This window comes from Morus notabilis, unplaced genomic scaffold (genome assembly GCF_000414095.1).
Source record: "Morus notabilis unplaced genomic scaffold, ASM41409v2 Scaffold328, whole genome shotgun sequence".
In the NCBI taxonomy this organism is placed as follows: domain Eukaryota; kingdom Viridiplantae; phylum Streptophyta; class Magnoliopsida; order Rosales; family Moraceae; genus Morus; species Morus notabilis.
Genome location: NW_010367428.1, coordinates 211332 through 233739, shown reverse-complemented (window position 1 = coordinate 233739; position 22408 = coordinate 211332). Strand labels below are relative to the sequence as shown.

Below are 22408 nucleotides of genomic sequence, written 5' to 3'. Positions count from 1 at the left end.
ATCATGATATTAGAACAAATTTTGATTTACGTGTATTTTTTGTGAGAGAAAATACTGTAGCGAATCATGAACCATGATTCGAATCGGGGTACGAATCCCCCAACTAAACAACCCCTAAATGCTAAGTTGCTACGCACTAAAAAGTCAGAGATGCCACACGTGTGGCTGTTACAATAGAAACTCCTCATTTGTACTTGTGTTTGGCTGTTAGAATATCATCACTCCTTATCCAAACTATGCGCTTTCTCGGTCTGAAAATTCCAAATTTGGGTCTGAGAGATCCCTCAACACTCCCTCGTACATGACCAAAATTGTCTTTCTGTATCCCAGGGAAAGGAAAGAAGGTCTCGTTCATTTTACCGGTTTGAGTTTAGAATTTAAATTTTTTACAGTAAAAAGTTCTCTAAAATAGTCGCATCTAACTTTTTACTACAGTAAAAAACTCTCACATAAAGTCACATATAAACTCAAATTAAAAATTCAGCAAATTAAACAAACCCTTGTGTTTGCCGTGTTTAAAATTGTTTTTTTACATTTTTTGAAAAAAAAATAAAAATAATTTTAAATAGTGTTTGACACAATTAAATATAAAAAATGAAAATAAAAATGATTTTTTTGATTTAATATAAAATTAGAGAGAAATGAAAAACGACTATTAGTCATTTTTTATTTTTTATTTTCATTTTCTCTTCTTTCGAGTAGATAGAGAGAAAGAAATTAATAAATTTTTTATACTAAAAATAATCTTTTAATAAAATTAATAAATAAATTTTTAAAAATAATTTCTAAGATTAAAAACATTTTTATTTATATTTTTATAAAAAAATAAAATTATTTTTAAAACGACTTCCACACCCATGATTGTGTTATTTTTTTTCCGTCTTTTTCGTGTTGTTGTTTTTTTTTTTTTTTTTGTTGGCCGTGAGCGTTCCTTTCTTCTGGCGGGAAGCGCAGAACAGAGCAGAGCCCAGAAGAAAGGAAAGGGAAAAGAGAAAAAGTTCTTCCATAAACCCTAGAAAAATCTCCTCTCTCCCATTCTTCTGAGAAATTCTTGTTCCTTTATCGTCCTTCAATATGTACTGGTTGGCTACTCGAAACGCCGTCGTTTTCTCCTTGCATTGGCGTTCTCTCGCTCTTCTCCTTCGCTCTCCTCCTTGTAGATACAGCTCTTTCACTCCCTCTCCACTGCTCCTGTAATCTCTCTCTCTCTCTCCTTATAGTTCTGTTTGTTTTGATGGAAAACATTTCAATAGAGCAGCCAAGGGAAATGTTTTATCCATTTTCCTTTCTTAAGACTAGGAATTTTTATTGAAGTTCGACCCACAATGTGAAAATATTCTCTTTTTCTATAAACAATAATTTTATTTCAACAGAACAACGTATACAGATTTCAAGTTTCGTTTTGTTTATACAGTTGGCGATGGTTTAAGGAAAAAATTTTGTATTTATGTTTGAACATGGGATAACAAAAATAGAATGGTTTACAGTTAAAATAATCATAGTTTTTAGTTTGATATAATCAGGATTATCATTTAACCACCCTTTTTAAGGATAGCTAGATAGTATTTGCAAACGTTAGTTTTGGTTTACATTACACCCGGGTATTGCTTCCTCATTGTTGGGATTTAAGTTTTCTAACCCGAGGTTTTCTTCTTTTCAAGTAAAAAAAGACCATTTGGGAGGATTTTTTGTTTTAAAGATCAGAGGATATTGAAAAGAAGCTTAAGAACTACAAGGAAAGTTAAGCCGTCGAACGATGTCTTGACCGAAAAGGAGCTTTCTAACATATTGTGGTGGAAAGAGGTATGCCAGTTGTTATTTTATTTATTTATTTTAAGTTGCTAGGAAAGCTTTACATCTTTCGTACTGTGAATTTGTTGACGTATAAATGTAAGATCTTCTAATGTGTGTTCTTTTATTGCAGAGGTTGCAAAACTGCAAAAAGCCTTCAACTGTCCAGCTAGTTAAAAGGCTTGAGTATTCAAATTTGTTAGGATTGGACGTCAACTTGAAAAATGGGAGGTGAGCTCTTAATACATATAGCTCCTATTTTATTTTTGTTGTTATGTATTTGGATCGCGGTATTTTGGTTATTGTCACGAAAGTGAAACATTATTTTGTTTAAGACAGTTTCAGAGATACTTTATGTATAGGGTGAAGTATTTGGCTTTGTTACAGGTTTTACTACTACGGAATTTAAGAGGTTTCTTTTTCTTTGATTATTCTGAATTGGTACAATTGGAAGACTTCTTGTGCTCTAGGATTTCTTCTTGATTTAGCTCTTAGTCCCTTTAAAAAGTTCCAATGTTTCTTATGATCCTTCAAAAAAAAAAAAAAAAAAGGAAAGAAAGAAAGAAAAAATAATTGTATGCTGGTGACTGGCCTAGTCTGTTTAGATATATGCATAAAACAATTAATTTCATTGTTTAAGTCTACCTATATGGGTATAGAACTTAGCATCATTCACTTGTTCAGCTGATTAAAGGTTTCACTGTAGTTTCCAAACCTTTATGCATGCACTTTCATATAAGTGCTGCATACAAGTTCCGACTAGCATGATTGGGAAAGATTTTCAAACCAATTTGAACTGCTCACATCACGATAATATTAATGCAATGGCCGTAAGTCAGGGGCGGGAGCCCATAATATAGGTTGTTACTTTAACATCTCTTTGCACTGCAATTTTAATGATATATGTTATAATATGTCTTGCTTTCTTTGGGTTGATTAAAAAGGAAACGTAAAGTGCTCTTGTAGGCATTTGCACCTCACATAGGAGAAAATCGCTTGATCTTTTCTTTTCTTTTCTTTTGTCCACATTTTGAACAATTTCTGCTGCTCTCTATAGTTTGGTTTTCTGATAAATAACTCTTTTTGCCTACCCTTTTCTGAAAGGACTGTAATGTATCTATATAATAGCTATTCTTTTTTAGTTCAGGCCAACTTTACTCTTAGTTAAAATGGTCTTATGCGTGATTGAAAAGCTATGAACTCCCTCGTTCCTTATAAGCTTAACCGAAGCTGTTTTCCTTGTTTGTAAATTATTCACTAAAGAAATGTATTCATCTTAGTCTGAAAGAAGGAACACTCAACTGGGAGATGTTGCAGTTCAAGTCAAAGTTTGCTCGTGAGATTTTGCTCTGCAGAGTATGTACTAAATTATTCTTATGCATATTGTTGGTAGCACTTTTATCTGGTTTAAAAATATTTGCAATTTTTGAGATGTTATCTACTGCAATTGAGTGATGGGGCAAAAAGCATTTTGTTTTTCTCAGGTTGGGGAATTTTATGAAGCCATTGGGATAGATGCTTGCCTTTTAGTTGAATTTGCGGGTTTGAATCCTTTTGGGGGTCTGCGTTCAGATAGTATTCCAAGAGCTGGATGTCCAGTTATGGTAATATACCTATTTTCATATGCATGTTATCTTTGATTTTCTGTAGTTCATATAGTCTTTTGCTTAAAGGTTTATTATATGATGTTAAAGATGGTCATAGTCGTGTATTTATCAAAAAGTGATAAGAACACACAATGGATGTTCACCCGACCAAAAGCCTTGTATGGACTTTGCGTGGAGATTGCATCATGGTTAATGAAGCTACAATTAGATTTTCTTAAGTTTGGGAATGATAGGCATCACGTGATTTGGACCATTTCCGCTGGGGCAAGAAGAACGGATATTTATGGAGCCTTAGTGGTAGACCATGAAGCATAAGAGAACATTTGTTTATGATTTTTCCTTTTTTTTTATTTCGTTTTGGAAGAATTTCATGTTTAACAACCATAAGGATATTACTTGTTAAGTTTTTGGCAGTGAATTCTTTCCTTTTATTTCACTATTTAGTATGCAGTTAATTAGGCCGATGGTTTTTCGCCTTATTCTCTTTGATAGTTATTGCATCATTGCGTTTGATTTGCAGAATCTTCGGCAAACTTTGGATGACCTGACACATAATGGATATTCGGTGGTATGTTAGCATTTATTCCGTAGTTGAGATCATATTTTCCTGCTATGCAAGTTTCGGCATACTTAATATTGGAACCCCCTTCCTTTTATGTGGTACATTCATTTGCTTCTCCGAGACTATATTCTGTTCTGCTCTTACTTGATGCATGGACTTATACAGAGCTTAAGGAGACGTTTGGTTCATGGATTAGAATCATTAGATTAGAATTATTTTCGATTTACGTGTATTTTTTGTGAGAGAAAATACTGTAGCGAACCATGAACCATGATTCAAATCATGGTATGAATCCCCTTACCAAACATCTCCTAAATAACTCTTGTAGTCCTTAGGTTTTAGGCCTTCTGATTGATTTGCAATTTTGAGTTCTTACAATTCAATCTGGTTCTTCTTCTTCTTTCTTCTTTTTTTGTGTTTGTGTGTGTGTGTTGGCTAAATGTTGATAAAAGTGGCCTAATGTACTCATTCATTCCCAACGTAGTTTCTTCATATTATTACAATTCAACAGGCTCCTGTTTAAAATCTCCCTTGTTCTTTCTTTCCTTTGTTTCTTTCTTTCAGAAAGATAGGATGTAGATTAAATTGGTGTTGAGCCCCTCGTTTGGTGGTTCAACACCCTAAATTTGATCAAATTTAGGGGCAACTCTCTGTAATGTTCTTGAGGATCGGAGGATTCCAATTCCAGATCCAAATGGTATATTTTCTATTAAGTCTTATTTCTCTTTCCTGACATCAGAATCTTCAGCTCCACCCTTTGTTTTATTTGATAAAATATGGAAAACCCGTGTTCCCTCTAAGATTCAAGTTTTTGGTTGGCTCCTGCTTCTTAACAAATTGAACACTCACGATTTGATGCAGCGTAGGAGTCCTTATCTTTCATTATCTCCCGGGTGGTGCGTTCTTTGCAAGAAAGAGGGAGAATCTGCTAATCACTTGTTTATACACTGTTCATTTTCTCATCAAGTCTGGTCTGCACTGTTAAAGGAATTTGGGCTCTCTTGGGTTACTCCAAGGAATTGTTTCGAGTTGCTTGATTTTTCTCTTCCGAATAGTTTGTCTTAGAGGTCGAATTTTGTGGAAGGTTGCTCTCCTAGCTACTCTTTGGAGTAGTTGGTTTGAAAGGAATAGCAGAATTTTTGAGGAGAGATCGGAAGATAGTTGGGTGTTATGGGATAATGTAAAATACCGGGTCTCAATTTGGGCTTACAGAGATAGAGTTCGGTAGGCTAATTTTTTCAGAGTTAGTTAGCGGTATCTGTAAATTCCCTGTTTTGATTATTCCATCTATCAGGGTTTGGTCATTCTAGCTAGCGAAATCTCTTCCCTTGCCTTTGGCTTTCTCTTGTACAAATTTTTATCAATAAAGTTTGTGTTTCTTTTCAAAAAAAAAAAAAAAAAACCTCTCGTTTGGTGGTGATGATCTTATCTCGAAATCGCTTATTTATTTTTTTGTTCCATTAGAGCAACAGAAGGCCCTCCTCATTCACTTGGAAGCTTGAATATCTTTTTGATGTTACCACAATGCTGTACTTTATTAGCATGTTTTGTTGGATACAAGTACTAATATTATTATCTTGATTCTTTATCCTTTGATTTAATGTTTTTATATGTCCATGTGGGCATAACTTGACTGCTTATGTTTTGTTCCTTGTAGTGCATAGTCGAAGAAGCTCAGGGTCCGACAAATGCTCGCTCTCGCAAAAGTCGTTTTATATCTGGGTAATTGAATGGATAATACTCTATAATTGATCTATTGTTTAGACTTATTGTTATTGCTCTAGAAGTGATTGATTATAAGACTTTCTTTGGTTTTTCGGAGTAAAGAGATAAAACATGATTATTGAATCCAGAAGCAACTTAGGTTGTGAGTTTTGCGTAATTACTCCTTTGTACGCTTGAATGTTAAAAGCCAGTCACATTTCTTAAATTAACTGCAATTTATTTATGTATTTATTTGGAAAAGATCATCAACTGTAGATTTCCATACATATGTTGTCTTCGAATGTGGAAACCTTCTCACATGTTGGTTTTCTTCCAAGAATTTTCCATGGAACGAAGCATCATTTGCTTCTTGCAAAATTCAAATACTTGAATAACTGTGGGGTTTATACGTTTGCTTACAATGTTCCGTGATTAATACATTATGTAAGACTAAGGTTCCATTATATATATGCATATATACATATCTATATATGCTGGCCAGGGTTTTGCTCAATTTTGACATGCATGTCTTGCATCTGACTTGTTTCCTTAAGCTTTCAGGCATGCACACCCTGGTAGTCCTTATGTCTTTGGACTTGTTGGTCTTGATCATGATCTTGACTTTCCTGAACCAATGCCTGTTGTCGGTATGACTCAAACACATCTTTAAATAAAAGAGTTTATTGTGGTTCATGTTTAAATTATATTGTTTCACAATGATATTTATGACTTTATTTCCTTTGATTATTTGAATATAGGTTGCTTCTGTTTTTCTTTGTCCTGTAGTGCAATGACATCATTTTCACATTAACTAAAATAGTTTCTAGCGGATGAAGTAATAAACTGCATGTGGCACTCCTAGGGATATCTCGTTCTGCAAGAGGTTATTGCATAAATTTAGTCTTAGAGACTATGAAAACGTATTCATCTGAAGATGGTTTGACTGAAGAGGCCTTAGTCACAAAGCTTCGTACTTGTCGGCACCATCATCTGTTTTTGCATTCTTCGTTGAGGCACAATTCATCAGGTTTGTACAAACTTCTTATTTTGTAGTATGATAAGATGAAATGAACAATGTTCATAACTGTTGGAATAGAAGATATTGGCCTTTTGCCCATTCTTAATTGTTTCTGTTACATATCCACTTAATTAAAAGTGTGTCTAAGATATTCTATTCATCATTCTATAATACTCTTTATTACTGTTTACTTATTTTTGGTTGTCTTTTTTCTTGTAGTCTTTCCCATTCTCAACATTTAGAACCTCCTTTACAGGCACTTGTCGTTGGGGAGAATTTGGGGAGGGAGGCTTACTGTGGGGGGAATGTACTGCCAGACATTTTGAATGGTTTGAAGGCAATCCTGTGACCGATCTTTTGGCTAAGGTTCGTACTTGTTGAGGATATATTCTTATCATGTTTTTTGATTATCAATTTATGTTTTTTTGAATAAAGTAAATGTACAGTTATGCCATGACTCTTTAGGTTAAGGAGCTTTATGGTCTTGATGGAGAAGTTACATTTAGGAATGTTACCGTTACTTCAGAAAATAGGCCCCGGCCTTTAACCCTCGGAACAGCGACCCAAATTGGTTAGTCTTGTTTAATTGGTCATTTTTTCATGACTTATATCATATTTATAATGCACAACTCTGCTGGTTTCTGTACTTCTCAGGTGCCATACCAACCGAAGGAATACCTTGTTTGTTGAAGGTGTTGCTTCCTCCAAATTGTGCAGGTCTACCTGTGACGTGAGTAAAACATATGCGTTTCTCAACTCATTTCATAGTTAAAACTAATTTAGGAATTAGATTGGGGCAAATTTCTAGAAGCTTTCACTGCTAGAGCTAAAAACAAAACTGCTAGCCAATAAACTACTTGTCACTACTAGTTTTACGGTCATCAAATGATCAGATAGCAATCAGCTAAGAGAGTCTACGTACAAAATTGGTTAGTAATAGAAGAGTCGAAATTCAAAACGGTATTTCCTTTGATTTAAACTTTCTTGCTAGCATTAGTTCTTGAATCCGAAGGAAAATGATAAGAAAGTCTCCAAATCTCTCTAGATTTCTTTTAGTTTTATAAACTATAATTGTAAAGCAGTGATATGTTTTTCCTCTTTAAGTCAACATATCTTTACAGTTCACCTGCAGTTAATATCCCACAATAGTTTTTTGATAAGTGCTTGTTAGGAACCCGAAAATCTGAGCTTCATTAACAACACTAAAAATGGAAAATTACAAGATAGATGGGCGGTTTCGAGGACCCCCGACCTCCAAAATAGTGCACAGCACTAGACACTCTCTACAAATCTCCTCTTCCCCCTCATTAGGCACTAGACCCTTATTTATACTATTAAAAGACTACTAAAAAACAACTGCTAACTATCAGGTTCCTAACATTACCCCCGCCCCAAAGAATCACCTTGTCCTCAAGGTGAAAATCAAGAAATACAATTGAAAAATAACATCAAAATGATTAAGAACAAAAGGCTTTGTTAGTTCCTTGATTTGAGTCCCCAAATTGATGTTGTTCTTGTAAGTCACGTCTTCAAATTAGACCCAATCAATTACTTTCTTCTCCATTTTCTTTGTATCTTGGAAAGCAACCATAAAGTCCACCAGTTCAGTTGGAGCCCCCTGATCAATGACCATAAAAGCTTTTGACAAATCCATCATTAACAAAGAAGTTTCTTTCTTAGCTAACCAGGTCTTCATCCTTTCAGCCTCTGTCACCAATTTCTTCATACCCAACCACAGACTTACTATACCCTGTCCTAAATGTGTTGGAATTTTGAGGCCCAACCACCATTGCACCAGAATTAGGCCAATTAACGTTGTAATTACGAGGTCCAACCCCAAAATTGACTCTGCCCATACCGAAAACACTAGACCCAGCCCACTTCCGAATAGAATTTCGGGATTCAACCCCAAAGTCGCCGGATTTCGCGTCAGAATTCCATGTCCTGGCCATCATCTCACCGGAGCTAGCCCCAATGGCGTCAAAATCACAAAACCCAGCCTTAAGGGCGTTAGAATTCATGGGTCCCACTCCAATTCCGCCAGAATCTGCCTCCGTACCATCGGAACCAGCCCCTTTCATGCCGGAATTGCGAGGCCTGGTCCAAACCGGGCCGGGATCAGCCCCAACCTTGCCGGAAACAACCTCAACAGCGTCAGAATCATGAGACCCGCTCCAAATTTGGCCGGAATTTTTGAAAACAACACCAATCTCACCGGGATCAGCCTTAATGGAGTCGGAATTGTGGGACTCCACTACAATCCCGCCGGAATCTGCCTCCGTAGCACCGGAATCAACCCCTTTCCCGCTGGAATCGTGAGGCCTGGTCCAAACCACAACCAAATCGCCGAGCCCAGCCTCCACCGCGCCGGAACTCGCACCAAAACTCCCAGAATCTTACTGGATCTTGAAATATCAGTGCCAATCGCGTCGGCGTTCTCAGATTTCGTCGCAAATCCACCGCCGTTCGCCTCAAATCTGGTCGATTTGGCACCAGATCGCGAAGAACCGCTCAAGTCTTCATCGGCCTTGCGCGATCCTGGATCTCGTCACACTCTCTCTGGCGTTTGTCGCTGTCTTGGAATTTCCAAATCTGGTCGCCACTCAGCCCAACTAGATCCCAGCGCCTTCGTCGTCTGTTTGCCCTCCACAAGTTCTTCCTAGCAGCACATCAACTGATCCAAACGATCCAACTTGCCATGGATTGCCGCGACAGTCTTCGCAAGTACGGAGATCTTCTGTACGGGACGGAATCGTTGTAGCAAGTGAGTCTTGAACTCCGACCAACTCCGAAACGTCCATCATCGATCTTCCAATTGAAACCACGTCAGAGCTTTAGCCTCTAAGTGGACAGCCACAGCCTCTAATTTCTCCCGATCTGTCATACGAAACTCTGAAAAGCTTCGTTCCACACGAATAATCCAACCGTCAGCGCCATCACCGTAGAAAACCGGCAAGTCAATCCGCCAATTTAGGTCCTCTCCACCATCCGGAATGAGATTTGGTCTCCCCCAGCCTTGTCGATGCAGCATGTAGGCCAAGAATCGATGCTCTGATACCATTGTTAGGAACCCGAAAATCTGAGCTTTATTAACAACACTAAAAATGAAAAATTACAAGATAGATGGGCGGTTTTGAGGACTCCCGACCTCCAAAATAGTGCACATCACTAGACACTCTCTACAAATCTCCTCTTCCCCCTCATTAGCCACTAGACCCTTATTTATACTATTAAAAGACTACTAAAAAACAACTGCTAACTATTAGGTTCCTAACAGTGCTCCTCCATAGCTGTCTAGCTGTCCTTTTGTTTTTACCCCCTGATTAACGCCCAAAGTGATGTTCACAAGCGATCAATTATAGCACAGAAGGGCGGTCGTATCCACAGAGAGGTAACAAAATAAACAAGAAAGATTAGCAGAATAAGAACGTTAGAGAAAAATAAATAACAAGTAAATTAAAGAAAAAGAAGAGTTTTAGAGATTTTTATTGCAAATGAAATAAAAAGGAGAAAATTTGTATGAAAGAAATTCAGTAGTAAAAACGGTAAGGTGTTGAGAATCGCTAATGTTTCGTTCACCAATTCAAGTTTTGATTCACAAAATAAAAGAATCAAATAAATTAAATATCTATGTTGACTCTGAAAATATTATTATTACAAGTTATCGAAAATCGACAATATATCAATTTGACAATATTGCAGTAAAAGACAATTTGTAAAATAATTTAAATAACAAAATAGTGCATGACAGAATAACATAAGAAAAGCGTGACTGAACTTATATAAAAATTAGCACACTATTTTAAAAAATAAATGAAAGATAGATGAGATTTAATTCATTCAGATATTGAACATTACAGCACAAAGAATCAAAAGCTCGAATTGGGTTGCTAAGAAAAGTTCATCTCTAACCTCACCAAGAGGATTCTAGCCTAGCTTGCAAAACATTCTCATAAGTTCTAGAGAGAGAATATGAGACTGACAGCAAGACAATAGAAAATTGAATATTAAAAATTTACAAAAATCTTAGGTTAACCCTCTTATTTATAGAGTTCAGAGGCTGCCTGTCAAATAAAGAAACAAATAATAAAAATAAAAAATTACAAAAGAAAAGGAAACAAAATAAAATTACACATAAATTAGGAGAAATCATGATTTGGGAAAGAAATCAGAGGCAATTTGCGGAGAAAAAATTCAGATTCAGCACCTTTGAGGACACGTGTCAAAGCTTGGTTGGGGGAAGTGGATTCAATTTCCACGTGTCGCGCGCGGAGAGGAAGAAGGGCGCTAGCGGTTGGAGACAGTTGGGGTCCATTGAGACAACTGTCATGCACGGAGAATGGGAAATCAGACTGGCACGCTGCATGCGGGACCCACATAGAATAGACTTGGACACACTGGAGACTGCGCGGAGTAAGCACGCGTGCCTAGGGAGTTTTGCGTGCTGTTGACGCGCGCGAAGTGGAGTGGGGAATGCGGGAGAGCTGGGGCCCACGCGGAAATCAGTTTGTGGCTTTGACTCGGCTCACACGGCTCTCTCTCTATATGGCTCGGCTTGGTGATTGAAATTAGCTAAAAATATGACTTTCGTGGCTTCTTTTTGTATAGCTTTTACACTGCTTTTTATCTGTAAATGATAAAGCAAAAACTAGACAAATTCTAATTAAAAATATTATGAATAATAATAATAGAATCGTTTAATTAAGGTTTAAATATTTTAATATTTTATAAATCAAAAGCAGTGTTTAGAGTGCATTTTCATGCACTAATCGCAAACCCTAACCAGCGTATTGCTAGTCCCTAGCAATCTAAGCGCAAGAGAAATCATGTCATAAAGAAAATTTGTGTCTCAACTAGCTTAATCACTTGAGTACTTCGAGCAAAGTGTCAGTAAGAAGTCAAAAATATACTATCAAGATTATTTCAGTCATAACTCCAGAGTCGTGTGTGTGTTCCAAATCATAACCTTCTTACTACTGACCATAACACATGCAGTTTTGAAAAATTCACCAAGCAGAAGTCTCAACTCCATTGATCTCACAGGTGTCAGAAATATTTGAGTTGAAAGGTTTTCTCTCATGGAAATGGAACAATCAACACTCAGTGTGAGGAAAGTAAAATTTAGGACAAACAGTCAAACGAACATTGACCAAAAGATAGGTTAATCAACTACTAGAACATTCCATCATTCTTTCTACAAATCAGCTTTTGGGATTTCATTCAGGTCAAACAGAAATTTACAGAATCGAACAAATAGCCAAAAAAAAAATGCATAGGAAAATAAATTACTCTTTTTGTTTCTTTTTTTTTTTTTTTTGACAAGAGAGAACCTTCAATAATAAAGTGAATGTAGAAAGGTGTTCTTTTGACAATCAACTATATAACATCAAATGTGATTACAGCTAAACTACAGAATCTGTGAAATGTTGCTCTTGCTCAGTTTTTTTTTTTGTTTTTTGTTTTTTTTTTAATGAAAGATAACAAATGAGACTCTATTACATAAGATCATTTCTATCTAACTCAAAATTCATCCCTCAAGCATATGCACCAAGCATACCACTAACCATGTAATGATATTCTAACAGTGATTTTATCAGTTTAAAAGATCAATGAAGGTTCAAAAGTCATTTTCTCTACTCTCTTAACTCACCAAAAATCAAGCACTTAAACTCGAGAATTTTCTCAGTTGACATGCATTAACATCCGTCTTACCACAAGGTTTAGCACGTGCAAAAAAAAACTCTGGATGTCATTTCTTAGTAACCAAGACAGCGAAAATTGACTCAAACCAATCATTTTGAAATCATATTCAGATAACTTCGCAAAAATTTTAACCCAAATATCAACACGACAAAAATCACTCTTACGCATGAATATGCTTACCACCCCCAACCAAAATTAGACAGTGTTCTTAGTGTCAACAATTATGGAAATATAGAGAAAGAGGACACCTGGACGATGAACATTCCACATATGAGCACAGCTTGAGCTTCCTGATATGATTATCTAAAAACACATAAAAAAATGTCAAAAGAAGCAAAGAAAACAAAAAATGAAAATATGGTACATAAGATGTGAGCAAACTATTCAAGGCTGATAAACGGGGTCATTGAGAATGATCTCTTCAACCTGGTTCACCAGCTCTAGGTAATTCTTCAGACGCTGGCCATTTACTTTAAAGATTCTCCCATCGGTCGGGTCCTCAACCTCGACAGCACCATTGGGAAAAACGCGTTTCACTATGAACGAGCCAGTTGACCGCAACTTCAACTTAGCAGGGTGGAGATGCAAACGGGAATCATAAAGATGAACCCGCTGATTGGGCTCGAAGTTCTTCTTTAGGATCTGCTTGTCATGAGCCGCTTTTATTTTTGCCTTATGAATCCTGGAATTGTCATAAGCATCGTTCTTTAACTCATCGATTTCAGAAAGCTGGAGCTTCCGATTGACACCTGCAGCGCTGAGATCGAAGTTGAGGGTTTTGGTAGCCCAATAAGCTTTATGTTCGAGCTTTACAGGTAGATGATAGGCTTTTTCAAAGACAAGCCGGTAGGTAGACATCTTAAGTTGGGTTTTGTAAGCAGTGCGGTATGTCTAAAGTGCGTCTGGAAGGCGCAGAGACCAATCCTTGCGATCGGAATTAACTGTCTTCTCCAGAATTTGCTTAATCTCCCTGTTGGCCAACTCAACTTGGCCATTTGTCTGTGGGTGATAGGCAGTCGAAACTTTGTGAACCACACCGTACTTGCGTATCAGAGCCTTAAAAGAACGGTTGCAGAAATGGTTGTCTTGATCACTGATAATGGCACACGGCGTTCTAAATCGAGATAACACATTTTCCTTTAAGAACTTTACAACAATGGTGTTATCATTGTTCCGGCACGCCACGGTTTCTACCCACTTAGACACGTAATTCATAGCGAAGAGTATGTAAAGGAATCCATAAGAAGGTGAAAATGGTCCCATAAAGTCTATATCCCAACAGTCGAATATTTCTATAACGAGAATCGGGTTCAAGGGTATCATTTGGCGACGGGACAAAGCATATAGCTTTCGCACCTCTATCAGGAACGACAGAAGTCATTGGTGTCCTTGAACAAAATGGGCCAACAGAGACCACACTGTATAATCGCGGTCTTCTTCACAGAAAAATGACCGCCACATGCATCATTGTGGCAAAAGTTCAGGACACTAGACACTTCATCATCCAGGATGCATCGTCTCATGATCTGATCGGGGCAGTACTTAAAAAGATAGGGGTCATCCCAATAAAAGTTATGAACCTCGGCAAAAAACTTCCTCTTGTCTTGTGCACCCCAGGTAGATGGAATCTCTCCCGTCACTAAGTAGTTAACAATGTGAGCATACCATGGCATATTAATGACGGCGAAGAGATGTTCATCAGGGAAGTCATCTCCAATAGCAGGACTTTCGGCAGAATCATTAAACTCAAGACGAGATAAGTGGTCCGCCACCATATTTTCGACCCCCTTCTAGTCCTTGATTGTCAAGTTAAATTCTTGCAGAAGAAGGATCTACCTAATTAAACGCGCCTTAGCATCCTTTTTGGAGAGAAGGTACTTAAGGGTAGCATGATATGTGAAGATGGTGATAGGTGAACCAATCAGATATGCACGGAACTTGTCGAGAGCAAATATTACAGCAAGTAACTCTTTTTCAGTAGTTGAGTAATTCATCTGAGCACTATTCAGAGTACGGCTTGCGTAGTAGACAACGAAAGGCTTCACCTCCCTCTGTTGACCAAGAATGGCCCCCACAGCGTAATTACTTGCGTCACACATGATCTCGAAAGGTAAGCTCCAATCTAGTGACTGCATAATAGAGGCGGAAGTCAGTTTTGTGATGAGTGTTCGGAATGCATCCTCACACTCTTGTGTCCAGTTGAACACATCTTTTACTAGGAGGTTGTTTAGCGGTCTCGCTATAGATGAAAAGTTCTGAATGAACCTCATGTAGATGTGATTATTTGTGAGAGCTTTTTACTGTAGAAAAACTCGAATTCTAAACTCGAATCAGCGAAGTGAACGGGGCCCAAGTTCGCTGAGTACCATTTTTATCCAGATTCCTTCACAAATTCCTTGAGCTAGAGTCCTGAATTCTGCCTCAGCACTGCTTCTAGCCACAACTGACTGTTTCTTACTTCTCCAAGTCACTAGATTTCCCCAGACATAGGAACAATAGGTTGATGTTGATCTCCTATCCGTAGTGTCTCCAGCCCAGTCCGCATTTGAATAAACTTCTATGTTTCTATGCCTTGACTTCTTGAAAAACAGTCCTTTCTCGGGTGTCATCTTCAAATACTTTAGTATCCTAAACAATGCATCCATATGCTCTTCCGTAGGATTGTGCATGAATTGACTCACAACACTAACTGCAAAGCCTATATTCGGACAGGTATGCGAGAGATATATTAACCGACCAACAAGCCTCTGATATCTCCCCTTATCGACTGGTGCACTATCTTTTACCGAGCCAATTTTCTTATAGGGGTCCATAGGTGTGTCAACCGGTTTGCACTCTAGCATTCCAGTCTCCTTTAGTAAGTCCAAGATGTATTTCCATTGAGAAATGACAATTCCCTTTCGAGATATTACCACTTCCATTCTAAGGAAATATTTGAGACTCCCTAGATCCTTAACTTCAAATTCCTGTGCTAGGTGCACCTTCAATCTCTTCAACTCTTCCTCGTCATTCCCTAAGAGAATGATGTCATCAACATACACTATCAAGAGAGAAATCTTCCCAGTTGGTGATGTTCGAATGAAGAGAGTATGATCTGCCTAACATTGAGTGTACCCAAGTTTCAAGACTGCCTTTGCAAACTTATAAACCATGCACTGGGTGATTGTTTGAGTCCGTACAAAGATTTCTTGAGTCTACACACTTTACCTCCAGTAAGATTTAGGTCAAGGCCCGGTGGGACCTCCATAAACACCTCTTATTCAAGATCTCCGTTGAGAAATGCATTCTTTATATCTAATTGGTGTAGGTTCCAATCGAGATTTATTGCCACTGAGAGCAAGATTCTGATGGTATTGAGTTTTGCCACTGGAGCAAAGGTTTCTTGATAGTCAATCCCATATGACTGCGTGAACCATTTTGCTACGAGACGAGCTTTGAGTTTCTCAACACTCCCATCTGCCTTGTACTTGACCGTAAATATCCATTTGCACCCAACTGGTCGTTTTCTTGCCGGAAGTTTGGTTATGGTCCACGTTCCATTCTTCTCAAGTGCATTAATCTCTTCTTGGACAGCTTTCTTCCATCCAGGATGCTTAAGAGCCTCCTGTATATTATTGGGAACCTGTATACTATCCAGAGAAGACACAAAGGCTCGGTATGATGAGGACAAACCATCATATGAGACATAGTTACCAATTGGATGACTTGTACATCTTCGGATCCCTTTCCTTTCTGCAATTGGCTTATTTGAATCCTCAATACTCGGTACCATGAGCTCACCCGAGACAAGGCTATCCCTATTTGTGGTGTCTTCAAGAGAACTTGGATTTGTTTCGGACCCTTGAACATGTGATTGTGCTCCGTGCTCTATTTCCCCTCTAGGTTGTCGCCTTCTATAAACTTGGATATTTTCAATAGCAAGCTGTGGAAGAGTGGGGATTTTAGGTTGTGATTGATGAGATGGAGGATGAGAAGCTGGACTAATGGGTGATACAGGCTGAGTGGAGAGTTCGGATGACTCATTGGGATGTGGCCGTGAGGGTTGAGATGACTCTGGAGGCTGTGGTGACATTAGAAAAGGTGTAGGTTGTTGAACAGATCGGTGAGAGTTTTCCAGCAACGATTCTCAGAATGATTCCCAAGGCTGATGTTCACTCATTCTCTCCCCCTGAGCATCAATATTGGAATAGAAAGGGATTTTTTCAAAGAATGTCACATCTCTAGATATGTATACCTTTCTGTTGTTTGGTTAGTAACATTTGTATCCCTTTTGGTTTTGAGAGTATCCTATAAAGATGCATTTAAGGGATCTCGGATCGAGTTTGCTTCGATGTTGTGGGTGAACATGGACAAGAGATGTACAGCCAAATATTTGTGGGGGTAAATCTGCTGAAATAGCCCGAGTGTGAGGAAAAGAATTGAGAAAGACTTTACTTGGACAATGAAACCCCAGGACTCGAGAAGGCATTCGGTTGATTAAGTATGCTGCAGTGAGGACAACTTCACCCCAGAAAGATTTTGGAGCATTGGCAGAGAACAAGAGACAACGAGCAACCTCTAGAAGATGTCTGTTCTTGCGCTCAGCAACCCCATTTTGTTGTGGGGTGTCAACGCAAAAACTTATGTGAATGATGCCTTGATTTAGAAGGTAGGAATTGAGAGTGTCTTTGAAGTACTCTTTGGCATTGTCTGTTTTGAGAACTCGGACTTTGGTGGTGAATTGAGTTTGAATCATGTTGTTAAAACTTTGAAAGATTTGGTCCACTTCTGATTTGTTTTTCATAAGAAACACCCAAGTGAGACGAGTATGGTCATCAACAAACGACACAAACCAGCGAGCCCCTGAAATATTTTTGATTCTTGAGGGGCCCCACACATCACTGTGGATTAAAGCAAATGGTTTAGAGGGCTTATATTGGAGACGTGGATAAACAATTCGAGTATGCTTGGCAAATTGACATATTTCACAATGAAAAGATGGACTTTTATTACCAAATAAATTTGGGAAAAGTTTTGCAAGATACATGAAACTAGGATGACCCAATCGATAGTGCAACAGGACAATTTCACTATCGTTATTGACACTAGAACTAGAAAAAGAACAAGTTGACAGACCCTTGGACTTGACGCAGTTTGCTCTTGAATCTTGTATTGAGGTGACTTGAGCACTTTTGAGTAAATAGAGTCTGGAGCACAATTCAGCACTGCCAATCGTCTTCCCTGAATCTAAGTCTTAAAAAATGCACACATTCGGATAAAATTTAGTTACACAGTTCAAGTCACGAGTCAATTTACTGATTGAAAGTAGATTGCAATCCAAGTTTGGCACATAAAGAACAGAATTTAGATGTAACTCCTTTGTGAGTTTGATGGAACCTGTCCCTGCAATTTTTGAGCGAGAGCCATCAGCAATCCGGATTGAAAAGTTGTCATTGTTGGTTTTATAATCTTGAAATAGGGAGGCATCTCCTATCATGTGATCTGAAGCACCTGTATCCACAATCCAGGGTTTGCTGGCTCCTTTATTGGTTGTGAGTGCTGAATGAGAATCTTTTTGTGCCACTAGACCTGTTCCTCCGTTGGAGTTGATCGTGGCTTGATTGAACAGTTTGTTCCTTGCTGAAGAGATTAGACTCGGATTGGGACTGATCGTCTGTGTTGGATGCCACATGAGCACAGCTGTCTCGATCATTTCTGGGTCGTGGTTTCCAGTCAGTAGGTTTTCCATGGATGTTCCAACAGGTCTCTTTAGAGTGGCCTGTCTTGCGACAATGTTCGCACCACGGTCTTCCCCCTTTCAAACGATTTTCACCACCTCCTGTAGTGTTGTTCCTGTAGAGCAAGAGCAGAAGCGTCCAGTGTTGGTTCTAATGATCCCATCATAACCTTCTTCCAGCTTTCTTCACGTCTAACTTCAGAAAAAGCTTCACGAAGGTTTGGTAGAGGTTTCATTCCAAGAACACGGCTCCTAACATGATCAAGATCTTTATTGAGTTAGAGGAGGAATTTAAATATTCTCTTTTGTTCAACGATTTTCTTATATAGAGCAGAATCATCTGAGCACTTCCATGGAAAAATTTCAAACAGGTCAAGGTGTTGCCAGTGCCGGGTGAGTGTGTTGAAGTACTGGGTGACAGTCTTGTCTTCTTGGCGGAAGTCTTGGAGAATGGTTTCAATCTGGAATAACTCTGATGTGTTTTCGGAACTGGAGTAGGTTTTCCATGCTGCATCCCATATTTCCTTCGCAGTACCAAACATAAGGAAGTTCTCGCCAATATCATTGTTCATGGAATTGATAAGCCATAACATGATCATATTGTTTTCTGTCTTCCATTTTCTAAAACCAGGATCAGATGTCTTTGGAATAATCGCCTCACCTGTGAGATAATCATCCTTGCCCTTTCCGCAAATAAACATCATAACCGATTGTGACCACTGGAGATAATTGTGGCCATTCAATTTATGGCTTGTGATTTGGACAGGCGAAGACTCAGTTCCACCATGATTTGTAATCTCCATATTCCCTCCAGACCGAGAGGTTGTATCAGACGATGTATTGGATGTATGAGAAGAGGCCATCCCGTACTTAGTCATACAATCAATGATGAGCGAGGGTTGAAAAAAAAAATGGTTCTAACATAAACGTAGGTGGCAGAGAAGAGAAAGGTGAATGGCGGCTGCAGAGAGAATTAGGGTTCAGAGAATTGGCTCTGATACCATGAAGAAAAACATGAGAACTATTTTTCTTATTCAGATCAGAGAACTAATACACATATATACACGGTGGAAGAAGAAAATATCTAGGAAACTCACGATTCTGTTCCTAAAATTTAGGAAGCAGAAACCAAAGAGAAGATCACGCAGGATCTTATCTTTTATTCAACTAACACCCCTAAATACAATAAGTAACAATTAAATCCTAACTTTGACAATTAAATCCTAACTTTGAATAATTATTTTCAACAATCTTCAATTGTGTCAAGTGTTCTAGGATCTCACTTTGATTTTCTGGCACTTTTCCAGTAGGTCGGAGAGCTTGGCGGAAAGGCACCTTTACCGGAATTTTTGTTGGCTCGTCTTTCTCCTGAGCCGATTCTTCATTACTCGAAGTGGTTGTACTTGTCGATGGCGTGTCCAAATTCTTACCAATTTGAGTAGAGATGGCGTTAATTTTCTTGATATTTTGACCTTAAGAGTTGGAAGTTTGAGCCATGTGTTGTCCTCTCAAATTGAACTGGGCTTGTGATGGAAATTTACCACGCTCCTGAACGGTTAAAGCTTCTGTCAGCTTTGTGATCTGACTTTTTATTTCCTTGTTCCCATCCACCAACTGCATGAGCATTGAATCAACCCTTTGATTCGTCTTATTTTACGCATCCATAAAAGCTTTTAGGGTATCCTCTAGAGAATTCCCTTTTGGCTGCATGTTATTTAGAGGCGCAAAATATGACCTTGGTTGTTGAGATTGTTGCTCTGATCTCCATTGCCTTCCAGATGATTGTGCATGTTGGTTTGGATCTCTCCAACTGAAGTTTGGGTGGTTTTTCCAACCAGGATTGTAAGTTTTTGAGAAGGGTCATAAGGCTTCTTGTATGTGCCCAATGCTTTGCACTGCTCTTCGTATACCCCCCTCATTTCACCAAAAGTGAGACAATCTTGAGCTAGATGGCCCATTTCACCACAAACGAAATAGGGCTCATGTGTCTCTGTTCTTACCGCCATGTGAGGTCTTTTACTATCTTTACTTTTGAGGGTCTCGATTTGCTTCGTCAAAGCTTTAACTTGGGCCTTGAGACTATCCTCTTCCCTTAATTGATAAACTCCAACTGGTCGGGATCTACTGGTGTTCTCAGTAGCACTCGGTCTAGTCTAAGTATGAGCTTTCTCAACTAACTCATTCAAGTACTCTATAGCTTTGTTAGGATCCTTTTAGAGAAAATTCCCATTGCACATTATCTCAAATTGGCGCTCTCGGATTGTGAGTCCATCGTAGAAATAGCTTACGAGGCGCCAACTTTTATATCCATGGTGGGGACACAGATTTAACAGATCTTTAAAACGCTCCCAAGCTTGATAGAGTTTCGTTTTCCTTCTGAGTGAAATTCGAGATTTGTAGTTTCAAATTGTTGGTCTTATGGTGTGGGAAATACTTGTTGAAGAATGTCGTCGTCATTTCTTCCCACATACCGATAGACCTGGATCTAAGAGAATACAGCCAGCTTTTGGTCTTGTCCTTCAGAGAGAAAGGGAAAAACTTCAATCTGACGGTGTTTGCGGCATTAGCACGGTTGTGAAAGGTGACCACCACCTCTTCAAACTCCCGGATGTGTACATATGGGTTCTCGTTCTCTAACCCGTGAAATGTTGGGAGAAGTGCAATCATGGCCGGCTTGAAATCCGTAGGTGGTGCATTCGGTGGGAACATGATGCAAGATGGGGTGGCCGTTCGCGTTGGGTGCAGGTAATCTTGCAACGTCCTCTGCTGAACTTTCTCGTGTTGTGCCATTGCGAATAGATTTTGAAGTGTGAATTCCAACGACGAGTGTGAAGACGGAAGCGTAGAAGACGAGTCGGATAGAATTTCACTAGGGGTTTCTATATCTGGACGTTGAGCAAATCTCCCTAGTTCGTCTCCATACTGCGGCTTTTTTGTTTAATTTTTAATTTTTTTTTAATTTTTAATCAAAACAAAAGAAAATAATTATATAGTAACGTAAATTGTAACCACTGAGAGTGCTCACAGGAAAGACTATAGCTCTTGGCTTAATTGTAAGTTTCTGAGGAGAAAAATATAAATCCTTTCTTGATTTAATTGGTGCAAAACCGGAGTATAAATAGGATACAAAAGGACCTAGTTCCCGTGGCTTAGTGAATCCGGGAAACTAACCCTAATAGGATAGAGAAGCTATCCTCAAGATATTCCTAGAATCTTTCCTAAGAAATAGGAACTGCCCCCTAAACTAGGAGAGATATGCGATATGGAGAGATATGCGATATCTCCTAATTTAAACAATATCTCCTAATTAATTAATTAATTAATGTACATAATTCAATACTCCCCCTCAAGTTGGGTCATAGATGTCTTTTAAACCCAACTTGCTAATACAAGAATCAAACCCTGGTCTAAACAATCCCTTGGTTAAAATGTCAGCTATCTGTTGAGATGTTGGCAGGAAGGGTAAACACACAGTTCTGGATTCCAATTTTTCTTTGATGAAATGCCGATCTATCTCCACATGTTTGGTGCGATCGTGTTGAACCGGGTTATTAGCAATGCTAATGGCAGCCTTGTTGTCACAGTAAAGCTTCATTGGAGCTTCTATTGTTAGTTGAAGGTCTCCTATAGCCCGCTGCAGCCAAATTAATTCACATAGCCCATTAGCCATTGCTCGAAATTCTGCCTCTGCACTGCTACGGGCAACAACACTTTGCTTTTTGCTTCTCCATGTAACTAGGTTTCCCCACACAAAGCAACAGTATCCAGTTGTAGACCTCCTATCAGTCACGGATCCAGCCCAATCAGCGTCTGTATAGGCTTCAATTGTTCGGTTGTCATTCTTCCTGAACATTAATCCTTTTCCCGGAGAACCCTTGAGATATCTAAGGATTCGATAGGCAGCTTCCATATGAGCTTTCTGAGGAGAATGCATAAACTGGCTTATCATGCTCACGGCAAAGGCTATGTCTGGTCTAGTGTGTGATAAGTAAATCAGCCTTCCAACCAACTTCTGATATCTCGTAGTATCAACCCTGTCCTCCTCACTCATTCCGAGTTTTACATTGGGATCAATAGGAGTATCAATTGGTTTGCACCCACTCATTCCAGTATCTTCGAGAAGATCGAGTACATACTTCCTTTGGCTGACCATTATTCCTTCTTTAGATCTTGCTATCTCCATACCTAAGAAATATTTTAGGTTCCCGAGGTCTTTAATCTCAAATTCATCTGCCAAACACCTTTTTAATCGGGCCGTTTCTAGGGTATCGTCTCCTGTTAAGATAATGTCATCCACATAGACAATA

At 38.6% G+C, this 22408-nt stretch overlaps 1 protein-coding gene and 1 non-coding gene across 3 annotated transcripts in view; both read left to right on the top strand.

The window, feature by feature from the left end:
* Positions 1-1074: 1074 nt before the first annotated feature.
* Positions 1075-22408, top strand: part of LOC21393035 (DNA mismatch repair protein MSH1, mitochondrial) — a 33564-nt gene continuing 12230 nt past the window's right edge. The window contains exons 1-12 of one of the 2 annotated variants that reach the window (XM_024174975.1): positions 1075-1193; positions 1671-1803; positions 1925-2022; positions 3072-3147; positions 3276-3395; positions 3919-3966; positions 5618-5682; positions 6226-6311; positions 6527-6691; positions 6939-7048; positions 7148-7253; positions 7337-7412. In XM_024174975.1, the coding sequence (XP_024030743.1) occupies positions 1075-1193; positions 1671-1803; positions 1925-2022; positions 3072-3147; positions 3276-3395; positions 3919-3966; positions 5618-5682; positions 6226-6311; positions 6527-6691; positions 6939-7048; positions 7148-7253; positions 7337-7412 (1202 nt within the window). Of the gene's footprint in view, positions 1194-1661; positions 1804-1924; positions 2023-3071; positions 3148-3275; positions 3396-3918; positions 3967-5617; positions 5683-6225; positions 6312-6526; positions 6692-6938; positions 7049-7147; positions 7254-7336; positions 7413-22408 lie in introns of both variants that reach the window. The other variant, XM_024174976.1, reaches the window with a different exon arrangement.
* On the top strand, positions 20406-20510 carry LOC112094349. Its single transcript, XR_002903485.1, has one exon. It is a non-coding gene; the product is annotated as a small nucleolar RNA R71 (small nucleolar RNA).